At 37.5% G+C, this 21,346-nt stretch overlaps 3 protein-coding genes across 3 annotated transcripts; 2 read left to right on the top strand and 1 right to left on the bottom strand.

Moving 5' to 3' along the window:
- The first annotated feature begins 539 nt into the window (after nucleotides 1-539).
- On the top strand, nucleotides 540-1,894 carry LOC148920352 (uncharacterized). The gene is made up of 3 exons (XM_089044607.1): nucleotides 540-885; nucleotides 975-1,147; nucleotides 1,796-1,894. The coding sequence occupies exons 1-3, from the start codon at nucleotides 540-542 to the stop codon at nucleotides 1,892-1,894; spliced, it is 618 nt and encodes a 205-aa protein (XP_088900733.1).
- A 3,371-nt stretch (nucleotides 1,895-5,265) lies between these two features.
- Nucleotides 5,266-6,008, bottom strand: CYS2 (PHYTOCYSTATIN 2). The gene has a single exon (XM_008224565.2). It carries the CDS (start codon nucleotides 5,813-5,815, stop codon nucleotides 5,438-5,440), a length of 378 nt encoding a protein of 125 aa, XP_008222787.2. The 5' UTR covers nucleotides 5,816-6,008; the 3' UTR covers nucleotides 5,266-5,437.
- Nucleotides 6,009-11,459: 5,451 nt separating this feature from the next.
- On the top strand, nucleotides 11,460-20,575 carry LOC103322638 (kinesin-like protein KIN-12B). The gene is made up of 16 exons (XM_008224564.2): nucleotides 11,460-11,905; nucleotides 12,807-12,944; nucleotides 13,026-13,109; nucleotides 13,208-13,333; nucleotides 13,435-13,494; nucleotides 13,586-13,639; nucleotides 13,725-13,817; nucleotides 14,924-15,019; nucleotides 15,172-15,317; nucleotides 16,335-16,484; nucleotides 16,578-16,707; nucleotides 16,802-18,052; nucleotides 18,154-18,252; nucleotides 18,340-18,492; nucleotides 18,620-19,417; nucleotides 20,067-20,575. The coding sequence occupies exons 1-16, from the start codon at nucleotides 11,609-11,611 to the stop codon at nucleotides 20,379-20,381; spliced, it is 3,990 nt and encodes a 1,329-aa protein (XP_008222786.2). The 5' UTR covers nucleotides 11,460-11,608; the 3' UTR covers nucleotides 20,382-20,575.
- The last annotated feature ends 771 nt before the right edge of the window (nucleotides 20,576-21,346 follow it).

The raw sequence follows: 21,346 nt of genomic DNA on the forward strand, positions 1-21,346 counted from the left end.
TTCAATTTAGGCCCAAACAGGGAGAATGGGAGGAAGGAGTAACAAAAGTGAAAAATAAAAACTTGAAAGTGAAAACAATTTCAAATAAAATTTTATTTTTAGATTTTGTTTTCACTTTTGTTACTCCTCCCTCCTATTATTCCCTCTCAATCTCATCTTCACTCTCATTCTTGTGACAATTGTATAGACAATATTAATATATATTTGAGTCTGTGTCTTTTAAGGGTAGTTAGGTCTTTTACTTATCTAGGGCATCTTTATATGCCTATATATTGTAAGCTTACAGCTGCTGTATATATTATTGTTTGTGAAAATATTGGCATTCTCTATACCTTGAATTGTTCACATGGTATCGAGCAATCTTCTGGTTGCTGCTGTTTTTGTTCTTCCCCCTATGCCTTCTTGATTCGTGTTGCTTTGTGTTTCCTTGTTGATTTGCTACTGCGTTTTCTGGTGTTGTCTACTCTTGTCTTCTTGGTTTTTCATCTATTTTGGTTTCCGCTGCTTTTGGTTCTTGTATCTTCTATATTGTTTTCCACATGGCTAGTGAAAAAGATGATTCTCTTCAAGCAATCAGCGTCAAATTGCATGGTGCTAATTATTTTTATTGGGCCTATGTTATGAAGAACTTTCTAATGGGAAAAGGAATGTGGGGTTATGTATTTGGCGATATTGTTGTCCCATCTGATAAAAAAGCAGAAAAGTATGCTAATTTGTTGAGTACGTGGCAGATGCAAAATTCTAAAATCATCACTTGGATCAATAATTCCGTGGACATCTCGATTGGTATGCAACTTGCAAAATTTGGTACATCTAAGGAAATTTGGGAACACTTAGAAAGATTGTACAAGAGATCCAACTTTGCTAAACGTTATCAGTTAGAAAGTGATCTTTGAGCCACCAAACAAGGAGATAAAAGCATTCAAGATTTTTATAATGTTATGACTGGACTTTGGGATCAACTTGCACTGTAGAACCTTACGGACTTAGCTCTATTGATCTTTATTGTACATACAAAGAAGAGCAGCGCCTTGTTCAATTTCTCATGGCTCTCCGAGATGACTTTGAAGCACTTCGTGGTTCTATTCTTCATCGTAATCCCCTTCCTTCTATTGATTATGTTCTCAATGAATTATTAGCTGAAGAGGTTCGCTTAACATCCCATCTTGTACAGGTCTTCTTCCTTTGCCAAACAGACAGTCTTTGCTGCCCAATCTCGGTCCTTTCATTCTTCACAAAATAAGCCACGTCCTAGAGTTGCAGCTGATGAATCGCCTTTTGCAAAGAAAAAGGTCATTGAAATCTCAATGTCCTGTACTCTTTAATAAGAAGTCCCAACCACAGCAAGTCTTCCCACTCAAACGATCTCAACAGCATTGTTTCATCCCATCGCGAATCTTCCTTGATCCTACAGTGTCACATTAGAGCAATTTGAAGCTTTGTTCTACCCATCGACCTAATGCCTTGTCCATGATTTCCCATTCTTGGTTTGCCTTCCTCATCTTCTTCAGGTATATCCCCATCCACTTGGATCTTTGACTCAGGCGCTACACATCATATGACTAGTGATTTGTCATTGTTTACTTCATTGTCTTCTTTGTCCACGTCAATTTCTGTTTTGACTGCCAATGGCACTTCTATGTCATTGGCTGTATCAACTCTATCACAACTTCTAGCCTATGTCTATCTGATGTCTATTATATTCCTCAACTCACCTTGAATTTGATTTCTATTAGTCAATTATGTGCTTCTGGCCATGTTGTTCAATTTTCTTCTACTTAAGTGTTATGTACAGGATCCTCACTCCAAGAAGGCGATTGGGACAGGCCATAGAGGGAGGATTATATGTGTTGGAGAAGCTCCAGATTCCTGCCTTGGTGGCTTCGTCTATTGATTTGTTGTCTTTCTATCTGAGTCCTAAGTCGTCTAATTTTTATCTTTGGCATTCTCGTCTTGGTCATGTCTCTGGTTCTCGTTTGAAATATTTGGTTTCTACAGGAGCTTTAGGCAATTTCAATTGTCATGACATTTCAGATTGTAGTGGGTGTAAACTTGCCAAATTTTCTGCATTACCTTTTACTAGAAGTTCCTCTATTTCTTTAGCACCTTTTGATTTAATCCACTATGATGTATGGGGCCCAGCTCCTATTTCTAGTAAAGGGGGCGCTAGATATTATGTTTCATTTATTGATGACTACTCTCGTTATTGTTGAATTTATCTTATGAAACGCCGCTCTGATTTCTTTACTATCTTTCAAAATTTTCGCGCCCTTGTTCATACACAATTTTCTACTGTCATTAAATATTTTCGGTGTGACTTGGGTGGTGAATATACCTCTCATGCTTTCACTGACTTGCTTGCTTCAGGATGGTACCATACACCAATTCTCTTGCAATTGCCACTCCTGAACAAAACGGTGTTGCCGAAAGGAAACATCGACATATTGTTGAAACTGCTAGGTCTATGTTGCTTTCTGCTGATGTCCCAAAAGTTTTTTGGGGTGAAGCAGTTCTGACTACCAATCATGTGATTAATCGTATTCCCACATCTCTTACCTCTGGTATATCTCCGTTTGAAAGATTGTATGGTAATAGTCCTGATTATTTCTCATTGAAAGTGTTTGGTTGTACTTGTTTTGTTCTTCGTCCTCCTCTTGAACATACAAAATTATCTGCTCGCTCTGCTATGTGTGTTTTTCTTGGTTATGGCGAAGGACAAAAAGGTTATCGTTGTTATGATCCTAGTGCACAAAAATTGTATGTCTCTCGTCATGTGGTTTTTCTTGAGCATATTCCTTTTTTCTCCATTCCTACTAGTTCTCCTACTTTATCGAATTCTGAGCTCATGTATATCGATCCTTTTTCACCTAGTAATGATGATTTCTCTTATTCTGACAATGTTAACATTTCTCCTGTTTCTAGTTCCCCTTCTAATCCTTGTGTTACTTCTCCTCCTATTACTCAAGTGTATTCTCGCAGGAAACATGTCATCAGTTCTGACACTAATAATCCTTCTTCTCCTTTGGTGCCTGCTTCAACTTCTATGGATGTGGATCCAGATTTGAGATGAAGGATTTAGGTCCCTTACGTTATTTCCTTGGCATTGAAGTTGCATCTTCTCCTAAAGGTTATCTCCTTTCTCAGTCTAAGTATGCCGTGACGTTCTTCAAAAGCTCAGTATTACAGATACTAGAGTGGCTGATACGCCTCTTGAGCTCAATGTGCGTTATTCTCCTTCTGATGGTACCCCTTTGGATGATCCTACTCTTTATCGCACTATTGTTGGGAGCTTGGTTTATCTCACTATTACTCGCCCTGATATTGCCTATGCTGTTCATATTGTTAGTCAGTTTATCTCTTCTCCCACTACTCTTCACTGGGCTGCTGTGATTCGTATTTTACATTATCTTCGAGGGACATTGTTTCAAAGCTTATTGCTTCCTTCCACCTCCACTTTGGAGCTTGAGCCTTTTCTGATGCTAGTTGGGCTAGCGATCCTTTTGATCGGAAATCTACTACCGGTTATTGCATTTTTCTGGGTGATTCTCTTATCTCCTGGAAGAGTAAGAAACAATCCGTTGTTTCTTGTTCTTGATGAGGCTGAGTATCGTGCTATGGCCTCTACTGCTGCTGAAATTGTTTGGCTTCGGTGGTTGCTTCAAGATATGGGTGTTTCTCTCTTTATGCCTACTCTTATGTATTGTGATAATAAAAGTGCCATTCAAATTGCTCACAACTCTGTCTTTCATGAGCGCACAAAGCACATCGAGTTGGACTGTCACTTTGTTCGCCATCATTTCCAGCAAGGCACTATCTCTCTTCCTTTTGTCTCCTCCACCATGCAATTGGCCGACTTCTTCACCAAGTCTCACACTCTTGCTCGCTTCCGCTTTCTTCTTAGCAAACTGTCGATGCTTAATATTGTAACATCGTGAGTTTGACAGGAGGTGTGACAATTGTATAGACAATATTAATATATATTTGAGTCTGTGTCTTTTAAGGGTAGTTAGGTCTTTTACTTATCTAGGGCATCTTTATATGCCTATATATTGTAAGCTTACAGCTGCTGTATATATTATTGTTTGTGAATATATTGGCATTCTCTGCTTCTGCTTGAATTGTTCACAATTCTCACTTCCATTCTTTATATTTTCCTTCTATACTCTGGCATAAAAAATAAAAAATGAAAACTAAAAACTAAAATTGAAATGGTTATCAAACTCATGCTATATTTTTCCTTTTTTTCCTCCCAAAATTTGAAAGTGTAATCAATAGGAATTTCTCATCTTCATTCCACTTAAAAGTAGGTTCGTTCATATTTTTACTTGGCATTGTGCATACACATGTTGACACTTATCGTGCCCATGATGTGGAGGCCTCTTTGATAATGTCGCTTGATCGTTTTACACCTCTCAATCCTTGGCATAGATGAGTTTCAAACCATGGTTTATTCGTGTGTCACTTTATTTTCTTCTTTTGTCTATCTTGGTGGATAAGAGCTTTTATTGATTGATGTTAAAAAAAATTATTGCTTTTAGGTGTCTCGTTGGGCTAGGCTAGGCCCTTGCGTTTGTTCGTATCTAGTCTCCTCAATTTCTCTTGTAGATGCTTCTATTAACAACCAATATGATTCTTATTGCACTCAAGGTCTTCGAAGAGAGCTGTGTTATTAGAGTGCTCAAAGCAAGCTGCAAGCCGAGATACGTTAGTATGGAATAATATCATAGAATTTCGGTCATATTTTGTTGGTTTAAGTGATCAGAATAACAATTAATAAAGGAGACATTCGTATTTCATAGTCAAATATGAAATTACAGTGAAAGATGATGTTCATAATTATGATGTTTTCATTAATTAAGAAGGAAAGTTGGCGATGGTTTCTTTGGGAAAACCATGGGAGCTTTTGTCTTTTGATGTTCTTGCTTTTAAGATGTTCCTGGTTTCTTTGGGAACACCATGGCACCTTTTGTCTTTTAATGCTCTTGCTTTTAAAATGTTCCTGATTTTGCGTGTCTTGTTGGGCTAGGTCATTCGAGTTTGTTATTGTTTCTTCCAAATTTTCCAATCTGCTACTCATTTACATTAAAACAAATCAAAATAATTTCATAAAAATTAGAAAGAAAAAAAAAACTCAAGATCATTGTTTTATTTTTATTTAAAATTAATACATCAGATTGCACCGTATGAAATTTTGGATAAAAATTGGATGCCCAGCGATTATGTTTTAAAACAAAAAAAAATTCATAATTTACAGATAACTATATATATATAATTATTGTAATTTATTTTATACCCACAAGAGCATGGACAGTCGAAATCACACAACACAAACAACAAAACAAAACCCAGAAAGGAAAAAGATTATTAAACATCCGATTACACCAAGATCATTAATTTGGTACAACAAAACCCCAATTCATTCAAGCATGAAATTAAATCAATTAGGACCATGAGGGGCAAAGTTGAGCAATTGCTTGGAATGAAGCCATGGCTTCACGACCACTTCCGAATCAAACAGCATGTGAGCCCCATTCCTGACGGCGGAGACCTTGAGATAGTATTTGATCCCAGAAACCACCTGGCTCTGCGCCTCCACCACCTCCAAGAACTGAAGCTCTCCGCCGCCGTTGCTCTGGTGGCTCTTCCGCTGCGTCCGGTTGTACTCCGCCACCGAAAACCTCCCCAACTTCTGAACCTCCTTGTTCGTCTTCACGTCTTCGATCTGCTCCCTGCCGCCGACCTTGGTTCCTCCATACCCATTTGACAAAGCGAACAGGAGGCAGATCAGAAGGGCCAAAATCGGAACTTTCATCATCTTCGGGTGTGTTTATGGGCAAAATTGGTGAATTGGGTTGATGGGTTTTTGGGTTGTGAAAAACTGAAAGATTTTGTTGTTGAGGATGGGGATTGAATTTGATGAGTTTTTGGGTGATTTGGGTGGGTTGTTATATAAGGGACTGTTTAGGCGGGGCTTCTGTGAGAAAAGGGTATGGACACGCAAAATAAGAAGGTGGATGGATTCATTTACAACACCAACGGCGTGCCGCGTCTCTTTTACAATACGCTTTAGTTTGTTTGGAAAACGACATCTTTCAAACACCTACGTGTACGCACAGTGACTGAATGAAACTCAGAAAAAGAGAGAGAGAGAGAGAGAGAGAGAGAGAGAGAGAGAGTTTTGACGGGATTCTCTTTCCCTCTCTTTAAAATTGCTTTTTTGGGAAATCAAAATTCATTTGTTGTGGCTTCCTGCTTGACAGATGACCATCTTCGCCATCTCGTAATTTCAATTTTATCAATTTTACTTATATAATTTTAAATTTTCGGGAGTTCAGTAACAAATTATAATTCTATTAAATTTGTTCTAATTCTATTCAAAATACTCATTTATGTCAACGACATGTTTTCATATTATTACGAAAGTGGATAAAACTTTATATGTATTTTTAAATTACGAGAATATCAAACTACATGAGTCAAATTGCAATACTTGAAATAACAGAAAATCACAGGAACATAGTAGAAAATCCACCCAATTACAAAGATTAAAAGTGATTTTTTTTTGGCTAAAATATGATGGTGGGGAAATTGATTTTCCTTAGAAAAATATAGAATTGAAGTGGATTTTAATAATGGAGTTGAACAATTTGTTGTGAATTTGGATGAGCACATCCACTGTTATTATTTTGATTCTTATCGTCTCGGGTTTTGCTGGCATGGCTGGCATGGCCGGGTAAGTTTTGTTTTTATGTGTGATCATCACACCGAGTCTGAGAGGGTGACACGATGGGTAATTGCATAGCGTTGTGTTGTGTTGTGGAGTGGAAAAAGAGGATTTTTTATGGGAGGAAAAAGCCAAAACGCACGGCAAATCCGTTTCAAAGCGTTACCTGAGGCCTTGTTTGTGGGCCGGACTAAACTGCTTTAGATTGGGCTGGTTTGGCCTTGCCTTAATTTTGAGTTTATTTAGTACAACTAAGAATTCTGTAGTGAGCGCTTAGAAGATTCCACCGTTACCATTATACAAGAATGGGAGCCCTAGGCATTACTTATTTAAGTGAATAGTGACTGCCTAGCCTCTCCTAGCAAAGTGTGTTTCCAGCAGTTTAGGCTACTACGGCAAATACTATTCATTTTGTTGTTTTTTTTTCACAACTTTGTTTACTTAAACATTTGATTTGGATAATATTTTCAGATAAGATTTTTGGGTTCCTACGTGTCAATACTATTCATATCGGATAAGATTTTTGGTTTCAAATTTCATATAAATTTCAAAATTCAAAATTCAGATAAATCAATACAACTAATAAAATAAAATACATGAATGACCACTAATTATTAAAACAAAACAAAAAAACATTGTTGAGGCCCAAAAATACAAGGGGCTAAGCCCAAATTAACCCTTAGCCCAATATGAGTGATTGGATGCAAAATAAGCTCAATCGGGATAAAAGAAAATTTATAAGAGCCGCCAACACAAGCTACAAGCTACAAATCATGCTAAACAAGTACGTGCAGAAGGAGCCGAGAACATACCGATATTACTAAATCACGCTCACATGCTCATTCGGTGTTACTTGGCCCAACTATAGCCTATCACGGCATAATAAAACTCCAAGCACGAGCATAGAAATCATGCGCATTCTAATACCAAGCTACGTCACGAGCTTAAGTGGACCTAAGCCACAAAATTAACCGGGGCTTACTGAGAAGGTTGTGGTATGGAAGGAAACAAGTAATCACGGGGCCCATTGAGGTTCAAGGAACGTAGGTTTCAAAGCCACTTGAGGGCTTTGGAACTCAAGCCTGTTCCCAACCCAAGCATATGGGTTAGCATGAGAGGGAGGAGAAAAATTGACCCATGCTCTAGGAAGACACCAAAGAACCTACTAAGATATTTAGCCCACTCACATCAATAGAATTAAAACCTTTCCAGCAGCTTGACGAAAGCCTCAAACGATAGAAGCAACAAAGCCAGAGGACCCAATACCATATGTACAAGCCCAAGCCCAAGAACTTGCAAAAATCTGGCGTCAAGTCCTATTCCCGTTTGAACTCCAAACAATGGTCACAAGGGAGCCATGGCAAGACCAGAGGAAATCCATGGGGTGAGAGAAGTGTCCATCGGACAAAAGGCTTCACCTCCCATTTTCCTCTGTAAGCTCGCTTTGAGAAAACATAAGGAAAGCAGATGGCCTTCCCTCTATGGGAAAGCCCAGCTACGTCAAACCATTGGAACCATAAAGGGTTCCTTACCCATGCTCATTGGATGAAGAAATTCATCAAAATAGGGCTAAGTAGGAGCTGCCAAGGAAAAAAGAAGAGGAAAACCAGACAAAATTAGAGCTCCTAATGCCTATAAAAGGAGACTTTTGCTACCCAAAAACACATCCACAACTCAACCATCCAGAGCATGACCAAGCTTTGTCAAGCAACCTGGAATCTACTCAAGCCACCCAATCCTCTTTCTCCGTTGTCTTCTTCTTCCGAGATAAAACCTTGCTAAGTTTTCCTTCGTTCTCGCTTAGATTTGATCCTCCTGTAAGAAATTCATGTTGTTCTCTCTCTCTCAAACTGCTAAACTCGTGAAAGCTTAGCTCCCATGCCACATACTCTCAAATGAGCCATTAGCGAAATCCTCATGCTTATTTGGGTGTTGGTGAAGTGATCATGAGAGTGTTCTTTTAAAATCTCATTAGATTTTCTAAAAACTCTCTTGGGAGCTTGTTTTTCGAACTCAGGCATTTGGGGATTTTGCTCGTTGTCTTTTTACAGCAGCCCAGCCCATTCTTCAGGCTGCTGGAACAAAAACCCCCTACAAACACAATGAAATGAAAGACAAGCAAACTAAGAAATGAAATGCAAGATTTTATTTTATAGGATAATATTTTTGTATAAGATTTTATTTTATTAGTTGTATTGGTTGGTATTTATAGAAAAAAAAAGTATGAGGATTTGGTGTTAAAAATGAAGAGTATTGGTTGGTATTTATAGACATTGGCGGACCCGAAATTTTTTTTAGCGGAGGTGCAATATTGACTAAGTATGAAAAATGGTTTTTCGAATAATCATTTTCTCAAGATAATTTTTGGCGGCTTTTATTCCTTACACATTAAATAAGAAAACTTGATTTTATGGGATTTTAATATGAAGTATATATTGACTTAATGAGCCATCATTTTTAGCCTAAATCGTATTTTGCACTAAAACTGATTTTTCATATTTTGATTTGGTGGGAATTTGATTTTCTAGTATTTTTATTTGAATCCAAATGGGGGGTACTTCCTTATTTACATTGTAAACTTAAGTAAATGGAGTAATATAAAAATAAATAAAAGTAAAAGGACAAAGACATTTACTTAAATGTTGAAAATGGAAATAAGGTATAGAGAGAAGGAAAAAAAGTAATTTTTTGGTTTTTTTTTTCAATTTTTTATTACAAAAATATTGGCTGCCGTTGGATTGGATCAACAATTATGATCGGAGAGCCCAGGACACAACACATGGCACATAATTGTTGACGGACACTGTAGCGTTGGCGTCACGACAACGTCAGCAAGGGCTAGCCCTGGCTGGAGCTCAGGCCAGCCCGTTTTGCTTTGGGTCCCACCATCTTGCCCGGGCCTGCCTCCACTGCTGGAAACTAGTTTTTACCCCAAACCCCAGCCTCCCCAAACCCCACCGCTGGAACTGCTCTTATAGAATGACTCGTTTGATCAAATTGATTAGTCTGATTTAATGGTTAAGATATAGTACCTCATTTAAAGGTCATATATAAGGCCCTCACTAGAGAATGACTCCTTGGTACAATTTTAAGTTGGACTGGCCTGCCAACGAAGTCTCACCTAATAAAAAGAGTATTGATTTGCAGATCTAGAGGTCTGGCTCGAATCCCATGATATGTTAATTGTGTGTGTGTGTGTGTGTGTGTGTGTGAAATCTTCATCTCCTGTAGTTTAGACTTACGCTTGTATTCGGGGAAAACAAAAAAAACTATCACTTGTACTTAAAAAATTTGAAATATTCATCTCAAAATATAATAAAGACAAGTCATAATTCAAACTACATCTCAAAATTAGCTCTATGATGTTCCATAATTTTCATCTCATACTCATACCTATCTACACCATCATCTAATGTATTGAACACATGCTTTTATCAGTTCAATTGATAAAGTAAGTAATGAAATCAAGGGTAAAACTATGAATTGTTCATCGGGTAAGCTAACTAAAGTTATTACCTTAAACTCTAACGATTTTTTGTTGTTGGTATTTATAGTTTCTATATATATTTTAGAAATAAAAATATATATTAAAACATATAAACTACGCTAGTTCAATGTTCCATTGACAGATTTTTAATAAACTTTAACATAAAATAAATACGTATTAAATGCAACCAAAAAACACCTATTATCAAAATGAAAATATGTTCAACAAATCCTGGAGAGAATTGTAATTTTTTGTTTGAATATGAATCGATATTGTTAGCAAGTTCTTTATCAATGTAGACAATCATATAATTTGTTAAAAAAAAAATCATTATCCGTTTGAACTGCACTGTGCATATCCTTAGGGTTAGCTAATTTTAAAGGGTGATATGATGACAATTAACATGAATATTGACGAAAAATTAAGGAAACATTAGGAGAGAATAGGAAAAGGTAGAGAGTTAAAGTCACGAGCCTTACTAGGGAATTATATTTCTTAATTGAGCAAACAAATTAATCTTAGATGATTATATGTCTAAAAAGTTGAGTGGATAATGAGTTACTAGGCTACGTCTTGTGGGCTACTAAGCTTTTATGTGGTGAATCAAATTAAAATGTATAAAGCCCATGATAGCCTTCATGCTAGTTCCGCCCTTGAATGAAATGCGATATGAAATAAAAAGCCGTATATGTTTAAACTCGTGTCCTACAAATTTATGATCATGATCCTCATTATACTCATTAGGCTATCAACTGATCTTTACACTTTTTGGCATATGATATGAGTACTCCATCATACTCTCAAATGCATTAGAAATACTCTCTCAAACACTTTGTTTCCTTGTCTTTTCCTTTTGTTTCTTGACGATGATGATTTGGATTGACCTCCAGTGTGGCTAGGATTTATGTATGTTTACAGTTGCTAATTTGAGCAGAAGTGTATAATATTGGTTTGTCATGTATCAAATTTCTTGTTAAAGGTTGCCAAAGAAAAAATGGCTGCAAATTGCAAAGGAATCTTGACCGTACAAATAAGGTAAGTAAATCAAGGGGCCATACGATGCGCATCGGGTTTACTGAAAAACTCCATCAAAACGCTCCAGATCCAACACAATTTCAAAACTGCTTTTTGTCGACTTCAAGAGAGAGAAGAGAATCAACAAGAAATGACAATAATTATTTAAAAACACCCTGCATCACGTGCCTTTTCAATTTTCCCCCAAATCTCCCAAATTCAAATCTCTCTTTCGCTCTCCTCCTCCAACGGCTACCCCTCTCTCTCTCTTCCCCTTCTCTCTCGCTCTCTTGTCCTTCCAAACCCTACTCTCTCAGTCTCGCACTCTCAGATTCACGTTTCTCTCTATCTGAAATACTCATTTTCGCTCTCTACAATTCGCGATGAAGCACTTCATGCAGCCGAGAAATACTATATTGAGGGAGGCGACGGAGCCTACCTCGTCGCCAAACCCTAGCTACGGCAAGCCCAGGCCACCTCGGAAGCCCAAGGCCTCCAAGGAGAATGCTCCGCCCTCGGATCCGAACTCCATGGCCTCCGATTCGAAGCCTTCGCCGGCGGCGAAGTTGAAGAGTCCATTGCCGCCTCGGCCACCGCCGTCGAACCCTCTCAAGCGGAAGCTCAGCGTTGACTCTCAGACCGAAAACTCTGTCCCTGGGACCTCCGATTCTGGTGTCCAGGTACTTTCGCATTTCTAGACATCTTTTCTTGTTCCTTTCTTTCTTTTATCATTAAATTCTGGGAAAATCTGTTTGGTTGCTGCGAAATCTTGTGCGTTTTGTTGAAATATTTATTTCCTTTTGAGTTGAATATCGTTTTTTCCCCTCTATTTTAGTATCGTTTACCATTCGTTTGCTGTCTGTAGCGTTTGGTTCTTGACTCGCTTCTGCTTGGTTGCTGAGAAATCTTGTGTTTTTTGTTAAAATCTTTCTAAATTTTAACTTTACATCATTTGCCCTCTATTTTAGTATGTTTACACTGCTATTGCTGTCTGTAGCTTTTGAATGCTAACTCACATTTGTTTAGCTGCTGAGAAAGATATATATATATTTTTTTAAATTTTATTTTTAAAAAGGAATTTTGAATGAGAGGAACTAAAGAAAATGGCGTTTTTACCTCAAATAGGGAGTCGTTCTTATATATCGACTTTAGTTTCTTATTGTTAATTTTCCATTTTATTGGACCTTTTTTTGCCTTGTTTCCTTTTTCTTTTATTTTTAAAATGATAAATTGACGAAATCTTCTATTTTTGTTGATTTTTTTTTTAGTGGATATCATTTCTCTCTCTATTTTAGTATGTTTGCACTTGATTATAGACCCACTTTTGTTTGTCTGCCAAGAAAAATCAAAACGAATTAAGAATCACAGAAAATGTCCTCTTTTTTATTTTATTAAGTCCACTACAGAGCGTTTCTTATATGCTAACATTAGTTTCTAATTATTCTTTAGTTCACCATATAGCTGTTCTTTTTTCTTTCTGTTTCCTTTTGTTTTCTTTCAGTGAGTCCTTTTGCATTTCCTTTGTTGTGACAAAATCTTTATTAATTACTCTTAATTTTTTTTCTTTCTTAATATGTATAGGTAGTAGTGAGAATGCGACCGCCGCGAAAGGATAAGGATGAAGGAGAGATGATGGTACAGAAATTATCTAGTGACTCTTTGTCGATAAATGGACAGACCTTCACATTTGACTCGGTTTGCGACACAGACTCTTCACAGGCATGAACTCCATCAAAATGGTATTCTTGTTTAGCTGATTTTAGAGTGGATTCTTATCTTTTGTTGTGCATATCATTGCAGCTAGATATTTTCCAGCTTGTAGGAGCACCTCTAGTTGAGAATTGTATGGCAGGTTTTAACAGTTCTGTATTTGCGTACGGACAGGTCTGTTTCCATTTGTGTTTTGCTTCATTCTATGTGTGTTATGTTGGGATGTTGATTCCATTTCTAATTATACATGTTCTGATTATTCAATCTATCAGACGGGAAGTGGAAAGACATATACCATGTGGGGTCCAGCCAATGCCTTGCTGGATGAAAATCTATCAAGTGATCAACAAGGGTTAACCCCTCGTGTTTTCGAGCGTCTTTTTGCTCGCTTAAATGAGGTGAGCTTTAATTTTGTTCTTTAGTAAATCAAGATTACACAAATTGATCGTATATTATATTAAAAGGTTTCCCTACATTATTTGGGAATTAATCTTTACAGGAGCAAATCAAGCATGCTGACAAACAACTCAAGTATCAGTGCCACTGTTCTTTTCTCGAGGTAGAAATTCGAGTAATTATTCATTTTGGTTGACTGGTAATTGGTCAATAGCCTTTTAACTTCTTTCACTTGATTACCGGCTTATTTGCAGATTTACAATGAACAAATCACAGATCTTTTGGATCCAAATCAAAAAACCCTTCAGGTAAATGTAATAGTTTGCTTTTTTCATCATCTTATTTACTATAAGTGGTCTGGTGTTAATAGATCTTCTATCATTATTTTTCCAGATAAGAGAAGATGTTAAATCAGGTGTCTATGTCGAAAATCTCACAGAGGAGTGTGTACACACTATCAAAGATGTGACTCAGCTTCTGATAAAGGTTTGCTTTATTATTTTACTTGTACAATAGGCATAGTGTATATGACACAGTTGAAGATCCTTTTATTGGAATACAAATAATTCTCCCTCAGGAACCTGTGTCTTTCAAATGTGGAATTTTAGTTTTGTTTGTATATTCAATTTGACAATTATATATCCTGGTTATTTCTGTGATCTGGTAGCTCTCATTGGATGTTGATGACACTAGTTTCTTTAGCTACATGTAAAGTGTTTCAAGGTCTTGACGTGATGTCTGGTAAATCTATGTCTGCAAGTCAACAATAAAGACTTGACTCTCATGCAATATTACCAAAGAGTAAGAATTTTTTCTGATAAGATGTATCACATATCGAACCAATCGTTTTGAATAACAAAGTGGGAGAAACAGATTTAATGGATCAGAAAATAACGTAAAGGGAAGGGATCTCTTTGAAGTCCTGCTGGCTGTTTGGTTTTTTGGCATGGATCTTCTTTACCTAAGAAGTGAACATCATATTGACTTTCTAATTCCTACTCCTGTACATCTGAAATGAAAAAAGATAAATTTGAAAAATATATAAATGGATACAGTAATTTTTTAATGTTCTTTTTAATCATTTCAAGAGTTTTAGCAAATTTTACTGGTCTTGCTTACGTCAACTACTTGAGAAATAAAATGCAAGTTTGCAGTAGATTTTACATAAAGAGGTGTTTTGGTAAAAAATATTCTTGTTTTGTCTCTAAGTCTCACAACTACGTGCATGCATATTGAGCATCACATAAGTTTTATAGAACAATTTTATGTTGCTGTTGAAATTGGAAGTGGTTGCATCAAAGAACAAGAGTCTGAAAATGCAGATTAATGTATGTAAGAAAAGTTTCATGATTGTTGAATGTGTTTCGAACAAGAAGAGTATTATGATTCTTAATTGCGTATCAAACACCCCAGATATTCCAAGTAACAATGCGTTTATCATAATGTTATAGAGGAAAATGGCATTGTTGATGGGATTTTTCTGGGAGTCTGGCTGAGAGAATATTCTAAGCTCCTCCATTAACTTTTGAAAGAATAATTGGAGCTTGAATAGTTGTTTAAGAAACTCCGTTACTAACATATACGTTATGCAGGGCTTGTCAAACAGGAGGACAGGTTCAACTAGTATCAATGCAGAGAGTTCCCGCTCACATACTGTATTTACCTGTGTGGTTGAATCTCAATACACGGTAATAACCGACTCGAGGACCTATGTACTGAATAATTGCCCAATGAATGTTCATTATGATTTACTTATTTTCACAATTGAAATTTATGTGTATTCAATTTGTTTTCTCACACTTATGTGTCGAGTGATTAAAGTGAACCATCACTTTTGTAGAATGTGGCAAATGGTATAAGCAGCTTTAAAACCAGTAGAATAAATCTTGTTGATCTAGCTGGGTCAGAGCGTCAGAAGTTAACAGGTGCAGCAGGAGAACGCTTGAAGGAAGCAGGGAATATCAATCGATCACTCTCACAGCTTGGGTATGGTTTATCTATCTGCTCTCATATTTAATTTTCCATTTAAAGGTGCATTTCAAGCTTGCGAAAATTTCTAAACAACATTGCTGTTATTTATTGTTTGATTGGAACACAGTAGCTAATTACAGATTAGAGTGATTTGTAAAACAGCAGTATCAGTTTATTATAACTTATAAGTAAATGGCTCAATGTTAATAGCATGTTTGAATTCTTATTCCAAATTTTGAGTTAACACGCTTGGAAACTAGCTCTGCCGAGCCGTGCTTCACCTAACCAGAGTGTCGCTTTATAAATTTAGGGTTTAGGGTTTAGTGTCGCTTTATAAATTTAGCCATGCATTTCAAGCTTGCGAAAATTGGGAGACTTTGGAAAAACACAAAGGAGAGAGAAATTTTGTAAAAGAAGCCAAAATGGACAAAATTGCCCTTATTTATTTTTGGATTTCCTAAGGAATTCTTTACATTTGCATGTCTTTGATTTGAAAGTTGAGAGGTTTTTCTGTCTTTTTTGAAAAAGCTTTGGCTTTTTCCAAAAGTGAATTTTTTTTTTTTTTGGGCTAAAACCTAAATTTACTTTTTTTTAAACAGCAGTATCAGTTTATTATAACTTGTAAGCAGATGACTCGAGGATAAATAGCATGTTTGAATTCTTAATCCAAATTTTGAGTTAACACGCTTGGAAACAAGCTGTGCTGAGCCTTGCTTCACCTAACCAGAGTGTCGCTTTATAAATTTACACAAGCTTAAGTTTGCTGTTTAGTTGAACTTGTGCCATAGTTGAACTTCAGGACTAAAAACTAAAAAACCAAATTTCTTCCTTGAACTTGAGAAAAATTAAATATGAAAGAAAACTATGATTTTTATTTGCATTCATATGACTTTTTGAGTGATCTGGTGGAAGTTACGGCGTCTCTCTATCTCTCTCCTCAGATTTAAAGTTCTATTATGTTCATGTCAATGTTGACATGTTCAAGACATTTTTTTAGATTTGTGCTAATTGCAGCTGATTATCTGAGTGCAGAAACCTGATAAACATTCTTGCTGAAATTTCTCAAACGGGAAAGCAAAGGCATATCCCCTATAGAGATTCCAGGCTGACATTCTTATTACAGGAGTCTCTTGGGGGAAATGCAAAATTAGCGATGGTCTGTGCTATTTCTCCAACACAAAGGTAGTACTGCAACCCCTTTCTTCCTTCAAAGTAGCATTTAACATTTTTTACGTTCTTTCATGAACTGGAAATTCACTTAATTTAACCTTGCAGCTGCAAGAGTGAGACTTTCAGTACATTGAGGTTTGCCCAGCGTGCTAAGGCTATCAAGAACAAGGCAGTTGTTAATGAAGTAACGCAGGAAGACGTGAACCACCTGCGTGAGGTGATACGGCAGCTAAGGGTATGTTCTCTTTCACTGTAATCTGGAATATTGTGATTCATAAATCTACAAATTAAACATGTGAATCATTCCTATGAGCTTGTAAATTTAACAGGATGAACTACAACGGATTAAGGCAAATGGAAACAATCCAGTTGCTTCGAATGGAGGTCACAGTGCAGCATGGTTTCGTCAGAGTTTGAATTTACTAAAGGCTACCCTTAAACCACAAATGACATTACCTCGTGTCGATGATGACAGCGATGAAGAGATGGAGATTGATGAGGAAGCTGTTGAGAGGCTTTGTGTTGAAGTAAGTAACCAGACAGTTAGTGAAGCTAACAACAGAGCTGATGCGAACAATGTAGAAACAATGGAATTACATTCACAACCTGTGGCTGTTGAAAATGGAAGCTCTGATGGCCCTCAAGACTATACGTCTGAAAGTGGTTGTAACAAAGAACAAGGTTGTGATACAGATGTTAATATGGAAGAAGGAATATCTGAACAAGAAGGGGACATGATTGTTGAATGTGTTGCCGACACCCCAGTTATTCCCTGTGCTAATGCATCGGATCTTCATAATCTTATAGAATATACCTCTGTGCAGCCTGCTCAGAAAGAAAATATTCTAAAATCCTCCATCAGTAGTTTGCTAAATGAAGAATCAGCGAACAAAAGAGGGCATGAAGGTTCTTCATGTCCAGCCTCTGATCCTCCTGGAGGAGTGTCTGGCTGCCTTTCAGTTGCAGATGAATGCATTGGTTCTCCAAATGGCTTAGTTAATTGTGTTTCTCCATGTCTGAGCATAGTTCCATGCAATGTATCCCCAGTCCTAAAGTCTCCTACACCCAGTGTTTCACCCAGGGTCAACACCAGCAGGAAAAGTTTGAGGACCTCATCAATGCTGACTGCTTCTCAGAAGGATCTTACTGGTGGAAGTACATTAAGTCCAGAGGCCATGCACGTATCTTTGGCAAAACCTGCAATAAATAGCTCATCAGATGACGTATCTGCTCAAACATGTAAGAACTTTTCGGCACCAGCTGAACAGTTGGCAGCAAGCATTCGCAATGGCCTTGAAATTATTGGTAGTCACCGCCATAGTTCAGCTTTGAGGAGGTCGTCATTCAGGTTTTCATTGAAACCTTCCGAGTCTAGGCTGATTTTGCCAGTTTCTAAAGCTGATGTAGGTGTGCAAACTAGTCATGAAATAGTTGAAGAAGATTCAGTGGAATTTATGTGTAATAATTGCAAGAACAGAATGCAGCTAGAGGTCCAGGAGGTCAATGAAATTTCAGATCTGCAATTATTACCTGTTGATGGGTCAGAGTCTGCTGACAAATCCAAGATACAAGTTCCCAAAGTAAGTTCAGGAGAGAGTAGCTGAATTTTTAAGTTATTGTTTCCAAACTTTCTGTATTCATGTGCAACAGCCACTTGACTTTTCCCCCATTTACTCAACAGGCTGTGGAGAAGGTTTTAGCGGGAGCTATTAGGAGAGAAATGGCATTAGAAGACATATGTGCCAAGAAAACTTCTGAGATAATGCAGCTCAACCGTTTGGTAGGTTTCTCCAAATTCTGTGACAGCCATCCATAGCCATTATTTTCGTCTGCTACTGGCGTGACATATTTTAACTCTGATTTACAGGTGCAGCAGTACAAGCATGAGAGAGAATGCAATGCCATTATAGCCCAAACAAGGGAGGATAAAATTCTACGACTTGAGAGCCTTATGGATGGTGTTTTACCCACTGAGGAGTTCATGGAGGAAGAGCTAGTGTCTCTCACACACGAGTATAAGGTATAAATCTTTCTTTGGAGGCTCCTTTGTTGTCTTTTTTTTTGGCCTGATCCTTTTTGTGTTCCTTGTGCTTTTTTTTGTTGGTCTTATTGTGTTCTTTATGCTTATGCTTACCCATCGCATACAGCTTTTGAAGGAAAAATACGAGAATCACCCAGAACTTTTGAGGACAAAGATTGAATTGAAAAGAGTTCAAGATGAGCTGGACAATTTACGAAGTTTCTGTGATATGGGTGAAAGGGAAGTGTTGTTGGAAGAGATTCAAGACTTGAGAAGCCAGCTACAGTATTATGTGGACTGTTCATCCACATCAGCCCGGACACGGAAGTCTATGCTGCAGTTGACCTATTCACGTGACCCCAATGTGGCTCCTCTTAGTACGATTCCAGAGTCAACTGAGGAAAGTGCTGAACAGAAACTTGAACAAGAAAGAAAACGGTGGACTGAGGTAGAGAGTAACTGGATTTCCTTGGCTGAAGAGTTGAAAATTGAACTTGAGGCCAGCAGATCACTGGCTGAAAAGAATATGCGAGAATTAGAAACTGAGAAGAAATGTGCAGAAGAGCTCAAGGAAGCAATGCAACTTGCGATGGAGGGGCAATCACGGATGTTGGAGCAGTATGCAGATTTGGAAGAGAAACATATGCAACTACTTGCAAGGCATAGAACAATACGGGATGGAGTAGAGGATGTGAAGAAAGCAGCTTCTAAGGCAGGAGTCAGGGGTGCTGAGTCTAAGTTCATAAATGCTCTCGCAGCAGAAATTTCAGCATTGAGAGTAGAAAGAGAAAGAGAGAGGAGATATCTTAGGGATGAAAATAAGGGGCTTCAGGCACAATTGCGGGATACTGCTGAAGCTGTGCAGGCTGCGGGGGAATTACTTGTGCGACTCAAAGAAGCAGATGAGGCTGTTGCTACTGCTCAGGTATGTTAAAATGTGGTTTTCTGTTTTGATTCCTTGTCATTTTACTTGGTTGAGATTCTTATTTTCAAGGTTGTTGTGACTTCTTTTTTCTTCGTAAAACTATGTTCATAATCAGATAAGTTGTTTCTATTTTTGTCCTTTTTTCTTTTGCATTGAAGTTCTGAAGTTTCATTGCAAAATAATTTTCTGAGTTTCTTTACACAAGATTATGCAAAAAGGGAATACTCTGCTTCTCTTCAATATTCAGAAAAGCCTTGATAATGAGCTTAAAATACTCAGATAAACCAACTTAACTAACTACAACTTTAGTTTTTGACTGGCAACCAACCTAATTTCAAAAGACTAAATGTTGTTACAGCCTGAAAGTAGGTAACTGTGACAGACCTGCAGTCCAATTTAACCAGGGCCCTAAATATTGCACTTTAAGTTAAATACTGGCAACGAGAGGAATAACCTGAATTATGTTGAACCATTCTTCCTAGGCCAATCCCTCATGTTGAGCTGAGATATTGCATTTTGACTGAAAATTTGAAAGTTTGAATCATATAGATACACTCTGTTCATGTAAACTCTTAATCCTATTTGCTCCATTTATAGTCTTTTCATGCATGCTTAACATAGGACTTATTTGAAATTTAATAACGTGCAGAAGCAAGCTATGGAGGCCAAGCAAGAAGCAGACAAGGCTTACGTGAAGATTGAAAAACTGAAGAAAAAACATGAGAAGGAGATTAGCAGTCTCAATGAGCTCCTTGCCCAGTCTAGTTTACCCAAAGAAGCAATCCGACCTGCTATTGATGATGGTTCTCATATGCCAAAATACGATGTGGGCGAGCCCCGTAGTTTAAGTGATCAACGATGGAAAGAGGAATTTGAACCATTCTACAATGGGGAAGATGGCGAGTTACGAAAACTCACAGAACCCTCATCATGGTTCTCCGGTTACGACCGGTGCAACATATAGAAAGCGAATTTAGAATGGCTACATAGTGTATAATAGACTACTAAGCGTGTGTCCAATAGCTCCATTGTATGCAGGTCATCTGGTTGGTCACCAGTTTGACCATTGCCATTATATTTTTTTTCAAGTGCATTTTGTATTCTTCTATATCAGATTCTTTCATAAGAGATGAGTGAATGGATGTATTCTTTTATTCATATTCCCCCCTGTTTGCAAGCATCTAAAATGGGCTCACTTTTATATAAAGTTATGGTCTGGTCTATTCTCATGCCCAGTCTTCCTTCCTAGCAACCCAAACCAAACACAAAACACATGCTCTATAAAATCTCTTCATTCCATTTGGTTCACAGATATACCAAAATGTGGGTGTGCACAATAACTGCCATATTGCAATTAAATGGGAGACTGAGAAAGTTTTGGATATACTGGATGTGGTGGGCCCCATTCTGAATAGACAATATACACTTGCTACATACATGGATAGCTACAGTATGTATAGATCCAATTAAAAATAGGTGCATTTACAAGATTTTAAGATAATTTATTTTTGTTTGGTGTGTATGTGTCAAGAGGGGAGGGGGCAATGTTCAAGTGGATGAAAGAAGTATGTCCATGCCCTGTGTTGAATAGGAGGCATAAAACAGACAGTCCACAAGTACTCTTCACATTGGAAGCCTACTTATCTGGGAGAGTGGTCTAAGCTTGTCATGGAGACCACAAAACAAGAGGTTTGTTGTTGCTTTGTCTTTCTCTGACATGAATCTCTATCCTTACCAGTGGACCATTGAAATTCCAGAGGTTGTTTAATAAGGCTGGGGATGGCTGGATAACAGGTAGGCCTGCAACCCTAGCAAAACCCAACTGGAAAGAAGTGTACATCTTCTTCACCTCTTCTTTTTTCAATTATTAATTTTTTTTTTTAATACAAGCGACATTGAAAAGGAGAATCAAACCTAGTATCTGGAATG

This window comes from Prunus mume, linkage group LG2, assembly GCF_029339155.1.
Source record: "Prunus mume cultivar Tortuosa linkage group LG2, ASM2933915v1, whole genome shotgun sequence".
NCBI classification, from domain to species: domain Eukaryota; kingdom Viridiplantae; phylum Streptophyta; class Magnoliopsida; order Rosales; family Rosaceae; genus Prunus; species Prunus mume.